This window comes from Barbus barbus, assembly GCF_936440315.1.
Source record: "Barbus barbus genome assembly, chromosome: 13".
In the NCBI taxonomy this organism is placed as follows: domain Eukaryota; kingdom Metazoa; phylum Chordata; class Actinopteri; order Cypriniformes; family Cyprinidae; genus Barbus; species Barbus barbus.
In genome coordinates, this window is record NC_136741.1 from 25,254,677 (window position 1) to 25,267,804 (window position 13,128).

The 13,128-nt window shown below is 41.0% G+C and overlaps 1 protein-coding gene across 1 annotated transcript in view; it reads right to left on the reverse strand.

The window, feature by feature from the left end:
* LOC306879627 (contactin-3-like) overlaps positions 1 to 13,128 on the reverse strand; it is a 76,018-nt gene that overhangs the window by 24,486 nt on the left and 38,404 nt on the right. The window contains exons 8-11 of the mRNA XM_079432731.1: positions 10,536 to 10,720; positions 8,108 to 8,244; positions 689 to 818; positions 47 to 197 (exon numbers count right to left, since the gene is read on the reverse strand). Coding sequence (XP_079288857.1) covers positions 47 to 197; positions 689 to 818; positions 8,108 to 8,244; positions 10,536 to 10,720 — 603 coding nt within the window. The remainder of the gene's footprint in view (positions 1 to 46; positions 198 to 688; positions 819 to 8,107; positions 8,245 to 10,535; positions 10,721 to 13,128) is intronic.

The following is a 13,128-nucleotide window of genomic DNA, read 5'->3' on the forward strand; positions in this document are numbered from 1 at the left end:
TCACATGGCTTCAGTGTGATAAAATATAAACTCCAAAGCTAAATACCTTTCGCTTCTTTGCAGTATCTCGGTCCCTCTTTTCCACAGGCTAATGGCTCTGGGCGAAGCATGTGGCCTGCAATCTAGGCTAACGTCACTACTCGAGCGAGCCTTAAGCACTCGGCTCAAAGGATTCTGGGAGAAGCTGGGAGCAGAGGCTGTAGGAGACAGAGAGATTTGGTCCTCAGACTCACATTTAAAGCCTCAATGGAATCTGTGATGAACAGCAATTGACGTTCAAACAGCCTCTGGCAAAAAAAAGGAAGAAAGCCTTTTAGAAAAGTCTAAAGGACTTAACAAATAGAGCTGTCCGCTTCCACTGGCTTCTTCCAGGCCATTTGTCTTAAACTAAAACTTACATTTTACTGTGCCACTCTGTGCCGTGTCTTCAATAGACGCCATTTATTTGAAACTGGCCTCGTTCGCACAATACTAACCAATGTGTCATGATTAAAATGAATGAATTTCAGCATGCACAGACATAATTTCACAATCAATACTGGGGAAATATGAGTGTTACAATGGAGCACTCAATCAGACGGATGTTTTCAGTGCTACCTTGTAATTTGAGCCTGGGCTGTGACTACATAATAAAGTTTTAGTATTCAAATGAAGGATGGAAAGCAGGCAGTGAAAACAGAGGTCGTACCAAGCACCATCAGTTCAGCACTGGAATAAATTATGCCATGCTTGTTCTCTGCCACACACTGATACATCCCGCCATCTGAGAGGTTTAGCGAGGAGATGGAGAGGGCGCCGTTCTCTATTTGCACTCGGCCCTGTAGACATAAAAACAAACAAAGTAAAATGGTTGCTATGCGGTTGCTAGGGCATTGCTGGCTGCTTGATTACATGGTTGCTTACTGGCCCAAGTCAAAAGAGCCAAGCGCCAAGTTTCTAAGATATTCTGGTTGCTAGATATGGATTGGATCCTTTATTCAATTAACTTAATCTAAAACTATAAAAAAAAGATGGTTACTTGAAATAAAATAAATGTTAATTTAAAGAAATGTATAAAAGGTTAAACTTAAGCCCTTTCTGGATAGGACTAGTTTTCCAGGGGTCGTTAGAGAAATTTGTGTTTCACAGACGTAATTTGCGATTTTAATTCTGTCCGAATCTGCCACGTTTGTGTTTTCCTCTCACGACATCTGTAATAATTCTAGACTCAGTGATCCTCTGAGCAATCTAATCCCATCCGAATGTGAATATCTGTGATTGCCGACAATATTTTTTTCACAACACGTTTCCTTGTGTGTTTTGGCCAATGTGAACTACCATAGATGCTCTAACTAATGCGCATTTTTGATATGTGAAAAATGAAAACTAAACATGGTTTTACTACAAATAAAAAAAAAAAATGTTAAAGTAATCACAAATTAACCATGGTTTTGCAAAACTAGCCATAGCTTAACCATGGTATTTGTTGTAAAACTGTGGTTATACTAATGGTAATCAATCCAAATGATAGCAATGCACACATACACAATAAGTAATCTCTGCAATGCCCAGATGTTCAAAACAGACCCTCCCACCTCTGTAGTAAACACGGAGATGTTAGTCCCGTCCGAATTGGTAAATGAAAATCACAGACGTCAGCTGATAAAACTCAGATGTAGTTTAGAAAAATAGTCCTGTTCGAATAGGGCTTCATTTTATTGCATTTTAGCTAGTTGCTGCAGAAATGTTTTATTTTCATTTAAGCTGATGTACTAAAATGTCTGTAACTAAAAATAAAATGCATTAACAAAATAATAATATAAAAATGATAAACAACACAACAAAATTACTAAAACTTTAACAACAACAACAACAAAAAACCTACTTATCAATAAAAAGTGTAATAGTAGCTCATTAATACTAAAATAAATAACTGCTTCAATGTAAGACTATGGGATTTTGGGCCCATTTTATCATCTGCCAGGCAAAAATAATTCTGAACTATTTTGTCTAAATAAATTCAAAATAAAAAAATAAAAAATAAAAAATCAATAATTTAAAAGCTACACGTGAATTTAGCCATTACATCTTTATAATGTACAGTATGAAACTTTTTTATTTTAAGATTTGTAAACAAATACATCTAACAAAGTTATTAAATTGTGTTTAAAAAAAAATAACTTTAAGTGAGCGGAAGATAATGTCAAAAGTAATCAAAATGTAAAAAAAAAAAAAATAATAATAATAAACTGAGCAAGAAAAAATAAAAATCCAATATCAGCCAATGTATATCCATCAACCAATAAAAAAAAATGGTTAGTCAATATATTGTGCACTCCACCATGAATGATGGCTTTTCAAGTCAAGTCAAGTCACCTTTATTTATATAGCGCTTTTAACAATGTAAATTGTGTCAAAGCAACTGCACAATATCAAAAATGGAAAATAGTGTGTCAATAATGTAAAACGAAAAGATAAAAAAAAGATTTTCAGTTAAAGGCATTTCATTATTGAATTCAGTGATGTCATCATCCAGCTCAGTTCAGTTTAAATAGTGTCTTTGCAATCAGGTCAACGATATCGCTGGAAATGAAGTGTCCCCAACTAAGCAAGCCAGAGGCGACAGCGGCAAGGAACCAAAACTCCATCGGTGACAGAATGGAGAAGAAAACCTTGGGAGAAACCAGGCTCAGTTGGGGGACCAGTTCTCCTCTGGCCAAACGAACCAGCAGTTCTATTCCAACTGCAGCAAAGTCAGATTGTAAGGGCTCAACTGGTTCCAGTGGTCTTTCCCGATGGCTGTCTAAGTGGCGGGGTCCTCACTGGGGATCTATCTCTGGCGCTCATCTCGGTGTCCTGGTCTCTGCTGACGTTCAGGGCTGTAGACGTCGTCTCTGGGTGCTGATCCACCATCTGATCTGAATACGGACTGGATTTGGTAACTGCAGTGACAATCTGGGCTGGATACGGACCGGATCGGGTGGCTACGGTGACTGGGGATATGTCCCCGGGGCTCATCCAGGTGTCCGGCCTCCGCCGATGAGCAGGGCCACATACATCATCTCCCGGTGCCGATCCACCATCTGATCCGGACACAGACTGAGAAACAGAATAGAAATAGACAAATATTAGCGTAGATGCCATTCTTATTATGATGTAACGAGTACATCATGTTTTATGGGGAGTGTTCCCGGTTCCGGTTGATCTAATTAATGCAGCCTAACAATCCTTTAACGGATTTTAATAATAGAAGTGTATTAATGTGTTATGTGTAAGCCAGGTTAAAGAAATGTGTCTTTAATCTAGATTTAAACTGACAGAGTGTGTCTGCCTCCCGAACAGTATTAGGTAGATTGTTCCAGAGTTTGGGTGCTAAATAGGAAAAGGATATGCCAGTATAATAACACGCAGTCGATTTTGATATTCTAGGTATTATCAAATGGCCAGAGTTTTGAGAACGCAGCAGACGTGGAGGACTATAATGTGATAAGAGCTCGCTCAAGTACTGAGGAGCTAGGCCATTCTGGGCTTTATAAGTAATTAACAAGATTTTAAAATCTATACGATGTTTGATGGGGAGCCAATGCAGTGTTGACATAACTGAGCTAATATGGTCATACTTCCTGGTTCTAGTAAGGACTCTAGCTGCTGCATTTTGGACCAACTGTAATTTGTTGATCAAGCGTGCAGAACAACCACCCAATAAAGCATTACGATAGTCTAACCTTGAGGTCATAAACGCATGAATTAGTATTTCTGCATTTGACGTTGAGAGCATAGGTTGCAATTTAGATATGTTTTTTGAGATGGAAAAACGCAGTTTTACAGATGTTAGAAACATGGCTTTCAAATGAAAGATTGCTATCAAACAGCACACCTAGGTTCCTAACTGATGAAGAAGAATTGACAGAGCAGCCGTCAAGTGTTAGATAGTGTTCTAGGTTATTACATTTGGGGTTTTTAGGTCTGATAATTAACCTCTGTTTTTTCAGAATTTAGCAGTAAGAAGTTACTCGTCATCCAGTTTTTTATATCGACTATGCATTCTGTTAGTTTCTCAATTTGGTGTGTTTCACTGGGCCGCAAAGAAATATAGAGCTGAGTATCATCAGCATAACAGTGAAAACTAACACCATGTCTCCTGATAATATCTCCCAAGGGTAACATGTAAAGCGTGAAAAGTAACGGCCTTAGTACTGAGCCTTGAGGTACTGCGTACTGCACTTGTGATCGATATGATTCCTCTTCATTCACTGCTACGAACTGATGGCGTTCAGATAAGTATGATTTGAACCATGCTAATGCACTTCCACTAATGCCAATTCCACTAGAACAAAGTGTTCTAGTCTATTTAAAATAATGTTGTGGTCGATAGTGTTGAACGCAGCGCTAAGATCCAGTAGAACTAATAAAGAGATACAACCACGATCAGATGATAGAAGCAGGTCATTTGTAACTCTAATGAGAGCAGTCTCAGTACTATGATAGAGTCTAAATCCTGACTGGAATTCCTCACAAATACTATTTTTCTCTAAGAAGGAATATAATTGCGAGGATACTACCTTTTCTAGTATCTTTGACAGAAAAGGGAGATTTGGGATCAGTGTTTTTTTAATGAGAGGCTTAATAACAGCCAATTTTAAGGTTTTGGAGACATATCCTAATGACAGTGATGAATTAATAATAGCCAAAAGCAGATCTATGACTTCTGGAAGCAGCTCTTTTAGTAGTTTAGATGGAATAGGGTCTAACATACATGCTGTTGGTTTAGATGATTTAACAAATTTATACAATTCTTCCTCTCCTATAGTAGAGAATGAGTGAAATTGTTCCTCAGGGGATCTATAGTGCTGCGATATTGTAGCTGACGGCTGCATGGTTAAAATTTTATCTCTGATAGAATCGATCTTGGAAGTAAAGTAGTTCATAAAGTCATTACTGCTGTGCTTTTGGGAAATGCCAACACCTGTTGATGCTTTATTTTTCGTTAATTAAGTGACTGTATTGAATAAATACCGGGGGTTATGTTTGTTTTCTTCTAGAAGAGACGAAAAGTAATCAGATCTAGCAGTTTTTAATGCTTTTCTGTAGGATAGGGTATTTTCCCGCCAGGCTATACGAAATACCTCTAGATTTGTTTTCCTCAATCTGCGGTCCATTTTCCGGGCTGCTCTTTTTAAGGTGCGAGTGTGCTCATTATACCATGCAGTCGGACTGTTTTCTTTGATATTCCTTAAGCGTAAAGGAGCTAAACTGTATCTAAAGTGCTAGAAAAGAGAGAGTCCATAGTTTCTGTTACATCAAGTTTTTCTGCGCTGTTGGATATGCTGAGGAATTTAGATAAATTAGGAAGATTACTTACAAAGCAGTCTTTTGTGGTAGAGGTGATGGTTCTACCATACTTGTAACAAGGAGTAGAATTTACAGTTTTAGCTATATGGAGTTTACACAAGACAATGATCTAGATAATGATCTGAGATATCATCACTTTGCTGCAGAATTTCAACACCACTAACATCAATTCCATGTGACAGTATTAAATCTAGAGTATGATTTCGACAATGAGTAGGCCCGGAAACGTGTTGTCTAACCCCAATAGAGTTCAGAAAGTCTATGAATGCTGATCCTAATGCATCTTTTTCATTATCGACATGGATATTAAAATCGCCAACAATTAAGACTAAGCCAGTCTTAATCAGCAAATTCTTTAATTTGTGTGTTTCCCTGGTGGCCTGTATACAGTAGCCAGTACAAACATCACAGGGGATTTATCACTAACACGTGTTTCTCTAGATAATGTTATACGCAACACCATAACTTCAAACGAGTTGTACTTAAAGCCTGCCCTCCGAGAAATACAGAGAATATTGCTATAAATTGTAGCAACACCTCCCCCTTTACCTTTCGGACATGACTCATTTTTATAGCAGTAATCTTGGGGGGTGGACTCATTTAAAGTAATGTATTCATCTGGTTTTAGCCATGTTTCTGTCAAACAGAGCAAATCTAGATTATTATCATTGATCAAATCATTTACAAAAAGTGCTTTGTAGAAAGGGACCTGATATTCAGTAAGCCAAGCTTTATCAATTGTTTCTCTGTATTGTAAACACTTTTTATTTGTTGAACATCAATTAAATTGTTACTCTTAATTTGGTTTGGACGTTTTCTGTATTTTCTAGTTCGGGGAACAGACACAGTCTCTATAGTATGATATCTGGGAGAAGGAGTCTCTATGTGCTGAGAATTAACTGACTTCTGTGACGTAAGGCGGCTATCAGACGGTCGGTTTAGCCAGTCTGTCTGCTTCCTGACCTGGGCCCCAGTTAGTCAAGTACGAACTCTAAGACTATGTGCCATATTTCTAGAGAGAAGGGCGGCACCACCCCAGGAGGGATGAACACCATCTCTTTTCAACCGGTCAGGTCTGCCCCAAAACCTCGTCCAATTGTCTATAAAGTCTATGCTATTCTGCGGGCACCACTTAGACATCCAGCCATTGAGTGACGACTGCTATGAATCTCATCGCCACGGTAAGCAGGGAGCGGACCAGAGCATATTACAGTGTCTGACATCGTACTTGCAAGTTCACACACCTCTTTAACATTATTTTTAGTGATCTCTGACTGGCGAAGTCGAACATCGTTAGTGCCGACGTGGAAAACAATATTACTGAATTTACGTTTAGCATTAGATGTCAGGCGCTCTGGCTCCCGGTAAACAATGGACTATGTTGGCTGGTGTCCCTATTTCCACGTTCCATACAATAGAATCGCCAATAACCGGAGCACTTTCGTCAGGTTTCTCAGTGGGTGCCTCGCTGAGTGGGGAGAACTTGTTTGATGTTCTGATCGGAACGGAAGAGTGGTGTTTTGACCCGCGACTAGGCCGCCTTACAGTCACCCAGCTGCCCTGCTGCACGGGCTCAACCGGAACCGAACAATGTACAGGACTCCCTGAGCTAGTCGCATCCAAAGCAGTATCTACAGCCCTCACATTCTTACTATCCTCAACTAAAGTTTGGATGCGTGTCTCTAATTCTGAAACCTTCTCTGTCAGCCTAACTATTTCCCTACATTTATCACATGTGAATCCCTCATCGCTGACAGAGAGAGATAAACTATACATGTGACATGAAGTGCAAACAACAATAGCAGGAGAAGAAGCCATTACTCACCGTGACTGATGAATGATACCAACTTAACTTACCACTTACCACTGTTGTTTGATGAACTCGTGAAAAACGGAGCGAGAGAGAAATGAAAACGGAGCGAGAAAAAAGAAAACAATAATAGGTGTGAATAGAAACGCGAATGGAACCGAATGATGGGCTGAAAAGCGAATGATGTGCTGCACTCGCGGTTTTAAAAAACGAACGATCAAATTAGTTAGATTAGTTTGATAGATAATACCAGAAATATGGTGGGAATTAAGTTATATATTATCACTTTAAACAACAGAGAGTGAAAGTAAGGTAAAGATTCAATAAAAAAGCGGCGCTACAAACGCAAACCTCTCAGCAGCACAACAGACAGGGACAGCCAGTACAACACCGCTGCACTCTAACACTGAAAGTACGTAGAGTTGAATATCTAAGTATGGGTTAAGAGAGGGTGGAGGAGGTTATAAAAGATAATAAAGAAAAATGCTGACCCTCTGCTCCAATGAACAGAAAAGAAATGTTGAACATAGCAGTGAAATACTAATGGCCAATTCATTTGGCATGGGCGCCCAGTCGGAAAAGTATGTGAGACAGGTAGGGAGGTGTTGAGCTGATGGTCCTGCTAATGGAATAGCAGACATTTAAGCCTATCGGTTGCTCTTAAGGGCTGAACTCAGCACAAAGAGTCACAAGGAGAGATTGACATGATGTGTGATGGAGGGGTGGGGAGTAGAAACGGGTCACTCTCGGCTTGAATGCAGGTCACATCTAATGGAGTCTTTCTGCTGCCTTATAACTGCTGATGTTTGTTGATGGGAGTCTTTCCTACTTAAACAGCTGTTGGCTTCTTTTTTGCCTCACTTTTATGTCAGCAATGTGAATTTATGTTTGCATTGACCTTGAACTAAAGTAAGTGGAGATAAAGCTTTCAGTCTCATTAGGGGCCTTTCAGAAACCGCAACGTACCTCTGATATAAGAGTTTCTCCATTCTTCAGCCAGCTGTATGAGGGTTTTGGTTTCCCATTGGCCTTGCACTCCCAAAACAGATTCTCCTCAATGGACAATGATGTGTCCGTCATCGTCTGGAGCCAATGAGGTGTGGCTATGGAAAGACAGCATATTAATAAATCAAAAAATGAATGAAGGATCGATGATAGACAGATACAAGGACACACATAAATGAAATGTTACTTGCAAATTAAGACCAGCCATATTACCCAAGGCTGATGAATTCAAAGGCCTTGATGACAGAAACAATTAAAGTAAAAGTTCACCCAATAATGAAAAATCTGTCATTGTTTTCTCACCCTAAGGGTCATTTCAAACCCGTATGACTTTCGTCGGTGCAAAAATAATTGAGATGCTAGGCTCTTCCTGGTTGTTCTTTTTACAGTAAAAAACTAAAAATTGCCTACCTTCGTGAAATAAGTCTCTTTATTATGTGAAGAAAAATACAATAAAACCAGCAATATTGCAAAATATTATTACAATTTAAAATAACTATGTACTATTTGATTATATTTTCTAATTATTTATTTCTGTAATGGCAAAGCTACATTTTCAGCAGCCATTACTCCAGTCTTCAATGCCACATGATCCTTTAGAAATCATTCTAAAATGCTGATTTGTTGCTAATGTATCATTCCTTCCTGTTATTATCATCAGTGTGTTTCAGCAGTTATGATGCTTAATATATATTTTTTATGGAAACCATGAAACTTTTCTTTCAGGATTCTTTGATGATAAATTCAAAAGAACAGCATTTATCTGAAATAATTATTTATGGGTTTTTTACGTCTTTTCCCATTTTAAACAAATATAATTTATACACATATAAAAGAAAAAAACGAAACAATTTTCTGAAGCATGGGTTAAATAACAGTATATAAGATGTGTATACACACACACACACACAGTTATATTACATATATTAACTATTCCTTCAAATTTACTTGATAACTTTTCGATAACTCGATTACTTTTGCTGCAAATCCTAACCCACATACACTCAAATTGCTCAAATCACACAGTGTGACCCCTGTACCCCTTTCCGATTCTGATTATTAATTATCATTATCAGAAAAGGCTGCAATATTAGAATCCCATAAGCTGCTTCACCAGCTCCAAATGACTTGCCATACACCCACTCGCTAGTCTGTATAATACTGAGAGCATGCTTGACATTCCTATAAAAACAAACAATAGACGACCCATTTCACAAGAGCCATGTGAATATGAATCTAACTACTGAAGTGAGACGCTCAGTGAATATGTCAATTCTATCACACTACGGGCACATGCTCCGTTCCATGCTACAAATCCTTTGACCTCCTTCTGGAAGCTTTATTATCCTTTCGGCTGCCACGTACAGAGCCTTGAGTTCAATTAACAAATTCATATGATTGCATTTCTCCTCACAAATGTTAATTTAAAAGGCCTAGGATAAGTCCTACGAATCCTTTAAGACCGACACCAATCCAGTGCTTTTTAAACTGCTTGTTTTTTGCAGGAAGTCAAATAGTGGAACATAAAATCTACTTTGACAAGGCAAACTCCCTTTTTCATTTATCCTACAGAATTGTATTACAGTTTCACAGAATACAGACGCACAAATTGCATTTAGGCAGTCAGTGTAAATACAGAAAGCCCCAAAAGACTGCCAAGTGCGTGATATATTTTATTATTAGGTACAAAGGGTATAAAATTATTAATACAACAACGCCATACATTTCAAATTAAGCTTGACTTTTTATGGAATGCCACTGTGACCTTCTACAATGAGGTGCTCATTGCAGAAGGTCACAATCACGTGCATCATGAAATGTCATGTTTCTCAAGGACACAAATGAGACACTGGTTGTGACATGTTCTCACTGTGAGTTATGACACAAATGTCATAGCGAGGTTGAGTGCAGTTTTACGTGGCATAATGACAGTGGAAAAGTGTCATGATTATGCCACTCAAGGTTACAAGCACCTATAGTATCATATCAAACTTACAATCTTATAATCACTTATCCTGTGTTAATTTTTCTCTACAGACAAAACACAAATATATGCACAAATATAAATCTTTTGCATAAATGCAATCTGCATTCTATAAAACACCTCCAAATGAATAAATAACTGCAGTAACATAACCAATGCCACTATCTACTGATTTATTACTGCAGTTTCAATGCAGTGCAGAAATGCCATATGGCAACAGTCACGTTTTTTTCAAATTACTGCAAAGCTTTATGAGACAAAGCTGATCTGTCAGCTAATCAAAGAACAAATTCCAAAGGTAGAAGAAATGCACACATATGTATAACAATAAATTTAAGGAAAATTATATATTTGTGATAAATGGTAAAAGGAGACGGTAAAAAAACTACAAAAAAAAAACCTCACCATGGAAAGACACACGACCCCTTGCAGCATTCTTTCCACGACTGTTTTCTGCTACGCACTCATATGTCCCTGTGTCCTCTTGTTGAAAATTCGGAATCTCCAGAATGGCGTTAGAATTTTTCTGTTTGACTTTGTTTGGGAACGAAACGTCACTGGTTCTTCTCCAGCTGATCTTGGGAACTGGACTGTGAATCCGGAACAAAGCCACCATTAGAACATGAAGACAAGTTTATCTAAAGCAAAAATACTTTTTAACTCATTATGTTCAAATTACCTTGGTATTGCTTTTATCAAAAACAACATACATTGCATTCAAGCTATACATTGCATTATTATGTGTAGGTCTTGCTTTTACATTTTATGCATTTGGCACTTTTATTCAAAGCATTCAATGTATTTAATCATTCATGCATTCCGTAGAACCAAATGTCACGGTTCACTTACCCACGGTCTCACCTCGTCCCGTGGTTTGTCATGTGCGTGCGTGTTGTACGTGCAGGGGCGTGGCCGAGCCGTCATCCACTCACTCCCTTCAGCTGTGTCTCATCACTGAGCCAGCTGTAGCCCATTTCCTCTACCATAAATACCTCTCTCTCATTCCTCTCCTCTGCCAGATTGTTCTTGATGTCTACCCACGTACAGTGTTCCAGTCTTCTCGTCGTCATCTCGTCATCTGGTGTCCCGTCTGGTGTTCGTGGATCGGAGTTCGTGTTGGTGTCGTCGTGTCCTCGTCTCGTGTCTGGAGTTCCCCTGTCGTCGTTGGGTCTGTCTTCACCTCCACTCCACCGTGTAGCCCATCCAGTTCCTGTGTCACTCCAGTACCACAGTCCTGTCGGTGTCTCACTTCATTTCATCAATAAACCCTGTCATTTCACTTGCATCTTGTTTCCTCTTCCCTTCAGCCGATCATGACAGAACAATCTGGCCATGCTATGGAAGCAGCGAGTGGTTCATCCTCAGCCCTGGAAGACTTCATCGCCCAGAGCATCGACAGGATGAACAATCAGGAAGCGAGCCTGAGTAACACGGGTCGTGCTATTCAGGCTCTTGTGACACAGGTATCCGAGCTCACCCAACAGTTTCAACAGTTACGAGCTACCACTGCGCCACCCACGCCGCCTACTCCTCCCACGCCATCGGAACCCCTCTCCCAGTTGGAGCCACGCCTACCTATCCCGGAAGCGTACGGCGGGGAACCCAACTACTGCAGGGCGTTCCTAACAAGGTGTTCGATGCACTTCGCCCTCCAGCCCCGGACCTTCAGCGGGGAGCAAAGTAAGGTGGCGTTTGCTCTCACCCTGCTCACTGGGAGAGCGGCACTTTGGGGAACGGCGGTGTGGGAAAATCAAGACCCATGCTGTACCTCGTTCCAAGCGCTTTCAGAGGAAATGAGGCGGGTATTCGACCGCGCCGCCGCCGGAAGGGAGGCGGCCAGAATGCTCGCTGATCTCCGTCAGGGTGCGAGGTCAGTCGCTGACTATTCTATCGAGTTCCGCACCCTGGCGGCGGAGTGTCGCTGGAACGAGGAGGCGCAGTGGGACATGTTCCTGCATGGGTTGGCTGACCGCGTCCACAGGGAGATCTACGTCCTGGACCTCCCCACCACACTCGACAAACTCATCGAACTAGCCATCCGGGTGGACGCACGGCTCTCTAGAGCGGAGGCTCGCGTCCTGGCCAGTCGAGTCCCTGGTGGGTTTGAGAGTCGCCGCACCAACGACGGGGACGCGGCCAGTCCCGACTACGATCTCGAACCCATGCAGGTGGGGCGGGCTCGGCTCTCCCGGGAGGAGAAGGACAGACGGAGATCCCTTGGTCTTTGCCTATACTGCGGAGGGGCGGGACATCTTCGAGATAGATGTCCGGTAAAAGACCAAGCCCGACGGTAAGCATGAGGCTACTGTCGGGCGGGATCTCCGCCAAAAAGACCTCATCAACATCTTCTACCCTCCTTCCGGTGAGACTGAGATGGGCTACTAACTCTCACTACAGTCAAGCCCTGCTGGACTCGGGAGCCGAGGGTAATTTTTTGGACTCATCATTAGCCAAGAGACTCAACATTCCCACCAAACCCCTCACTCACAAGATTTCTGTTTACGCCCTCAACGGCCAAGAGCTTCCCACCATTGGCCTTATCACTGAACCCATCACACTCATCACGTCAGGCAATCATTCTGAAACCATCCCCTTCCTTATCATGGACTCACCCCTAGCACCCGTCGTGCTCGGCCACCCCTGGCTCATTTCCCATAACCCTAAAATTGACTGGCATCACAGAACTATCACCGCTTGGAGCAATCAGTGTCATAAGTCCTGTCTTGTGTCTGCTTGTCCGTCTGTCTCTGTTTCTATGTTTCAGGAGGAGGCAGTGGATCTGTCAAACGTGCCCGCGGAGTACCAGGACCTGAGGGAGGTATTCAGTAAGTCTCGAGCAGCTTCTCTTCCTCCGCATCGTCCCTACGACTGTGCTATAGATTTACTGCCAGGTACGTCTCCGCCTAAGGGCAAATTATATTCGCTTTCTGTTCCAGAAAGGGAGGCTATGGAGAAATATATTTCTGATTCTCTAGCTTCTGGGTTCATCCGCCCTTCC